Below are 2,278 nucleotides of genomic sequence, written 5' to 3' on the forward strand. Positions count from 1 at the left end.
AAAAAAAAAAAAAAAAAAAAAAAAAAAAATATATATATACAAAATAAACATAAACAAAAACTCATAGAAATTCATCACACGATATTTTTTTGCAACTTTTACAGTGCTTTAGGGTTTACGATCGATGGTTTAGGGTTTAGGGTTTAGGGTTTAGGGTTTAGGGTTTGTGTACCCCTGCACAAGTATGAATCCGTCTTCATCTATAATTTTTTTGTTTCTTTGTTGTTTTCTTAAATCCTTGGCGAGGTCGTAGCTCCGCATAAAAGCATCAACATCCCTGCACCGTAAACCCTAAACCCTAAACCCTCGCCACAAACCCTCACAACCCCACCCGCAAACACCCCCCGCAGGGGGGCCCCCCTGGGGGCCCCCAGGGGGGCCCCCCTGGGGGCCCCCAGGGGGCCCCCACTGCAGGGGTACTGCAGCAGCAAAAGCGCGAGCTGCTGCTGCTGCATCTGTAAAGATAATGTGGACGAGGCGGACACAGACGAGCTGAGAAAAAAACACAAAACCCTAAACCCTAAACCCTAAACCCTAGATAGATAGTGGGAATTTATATAATATTTTAGGGTTTAGGGTTTAGGGTTTAGGGTTTAGGGTTAGGGTTACTATCTAGGGGATATATGGTAGTAGTTAGGGAATACGTGTTCTAATTGAGGGTTTAGGGTTTAGGGTTTAGGGTTTCTGTTTCGAGTTTAGGGTTTCACAATAAGGGTTTAGGGTTTAGGGTTTAGGGTTTAGGGTTTAGGGTTTAGGGTTTACGGTTTTTTTATTAATTTTTTGTTCTATCATTTTATCGTATATGGCCTCAACAGAACCAAAAGCAGCAAACAGCTGCTGCAGCTGCTGCTGCTGCAGCAGCAGCGGGGCGTTGCATATAAAGAGAGCTCGTCCCTCTTCTGCTGCTGCTGCTGCTGCTGCTGCTGCTGCTACTGATGCTTCTTGTGCTGCTGCACCGTCTGTTGCTGCTGCTGCTGCTGCTGCTGCTGCTGCAGTGCTTATAGGAGACGCCTCAGCAGCTCTTATCAATACCTGAAACACACACGAGGGTTTAGGGTTTAGGGTTTAGGGTTTAGGGTTTAGCGATCAGACCTCATCGTCAATCTATAAACTAGGGTTTAGGGTTTAGGGTTTAGGGTTTAGGGTTTAGGGTTTAGGGTTTAGGGTTTACCTCATATCCAAAGGGAGAGCCAGGTAGCGCGCCGATGCGCAGGGCCTTAAAACTGTTGAGCTTCATCTCCCTAAACCCTAAACCCTAAACCCTAAACCCTAAACCCTAAACCCTAGACCCTGGCTGTAGACAGCAGAGTAACTGCAGCAGCAGCAGCAGCAGCAGTTGCTGCTACTGTCTCTCCTGTTGTTGCTGCTGCTGTTGCAGCTACTGCAGCTGCTGCTGCTGCTGCTGTTGCTGCTGCTGCTGCTGCTGCTGCAGCAGCATGCATGCAACAAACCCTCGCCGTAGAATCCTAACGAAGGCAGCAGCAGCAGCAGCAGCAGCAGCAGCAACAGCAGCAGCAGCAGCAGTGCTGCGCTGCGGTTCTGTAGATCTGTATAAAGCAGCTAAAACAAATTCACCCCTAAACCCTAAACCCTAAATTATAAACCCTAAACCCTAACTTCTAAACCCTAAACCCTAAACCCTAAACCCTTGGGGGCCCCCGGGTACTGCCGGCCCCACAGGGGCCCCCCGGGGGCCCCCGCAACCTTCTGGTGTACATACAGCTGAAATATAAATAAAAATTGTTAATAAAATTATAATATTAAAAGAGTTTAGGGTTTAGGGTCTAGGGTTCAGGGTTTAGGGTTTAGGGTTTAGGGTTTAGGGTTTTGTAGGGTCATCGGCAGCAGCGAGCAGCAGCAACAGCAGCAGCAACAGCAGCAGCAACAGCAGCAGCAGCAACAGCAGCAGCAGCAGCAACACAAAGGAGAGCCCCAGTTGCTGTGCCCACAGCGGCAGCATTAGCTGCTGCAAGGTGCCGCAGCAGCAACAACAGCAGCAGCAGCAGCAGCAGCAGCTGCTGCTGCTGCTGCTGCAGCACCATGGGGGGCCCCCTCTTCTTCTGCCGGCTGCGGGGGGCCCCCCTTAGCTGCTGCCCTGCAGCAGGATTCCGCCTGCTGCAGCAACAGCAGCAGCAGCAGCTGCTGCTGCAACAGCATCTATTGCAGCAGCAACTGCAGCAGCAACAACAGCAGCAGCAGCAGCAACAGCAGCAGCAGCAGCAGCAGCAGCAGCTCGCTGGGTGTCTTGGGGGGCCCGCAGTTAAGCGAAGCCGCAGCC

General features: G+C 50.6%; 2 protein-coding genes across 2 annotated transcripts in view; one reads left to right on the top strand and one right to left on the bottom strand.

Annotated features, from left to right (window-relative positions):
• Positions 1 to 150: 150 nt before the first annotated feature.
• Positions 151 to 1,237, bottom strand: EMH_0037700 (uncharacterized protein; the record flags this gene model as incomplete). The annotated part of the gene is made up of 4 exons (XM_013495203.1): positions 151 to 277; positions 332 to 492; positions 763 to 1,032; positions 1,172 to 1,237. The coding sequence occupies 4 exons, from the start codon at positions 1,235 to 1,237 to the stop codon at positions 151 to 153; spliced, it is 624 nt and encodes a 207-aa protein (XP_013350657.1).
• Positions 1,238 to 2,040: 803 nt separating this feature from the next.
• The window catches only part of EMH_0037710 (uncharacterized protein), a gene marked incomplete at both ends in the record, with an annotated part of 6,223 nt that continues 5,985 nt past the window's right edge, over positions 2,041 to 2,278 (top strand). Inside the window, 1 exon segment of the mRNA XM_013495204.1 lies at positions 2,041 to 2,240. Within this exon segment, the coding sequence (XP_013350658.1) occupies positions 2,041 to 2,240 (200 nt within the window).

Source organism: Eimeria mitis, genomic scaffold (genome assembly GCF_000499745.2).
Source record: "Eimeria mitis Houghton genomic scaffold, Emh_scaff1469, whole genome shotgun sequence".
Taxonomy (NCBI): Eukaryota; Apicomplexa; class Conoidasida; order Eucoccidiorida; family Eimeriidae; genus Eimeria; species Eimeria mitis.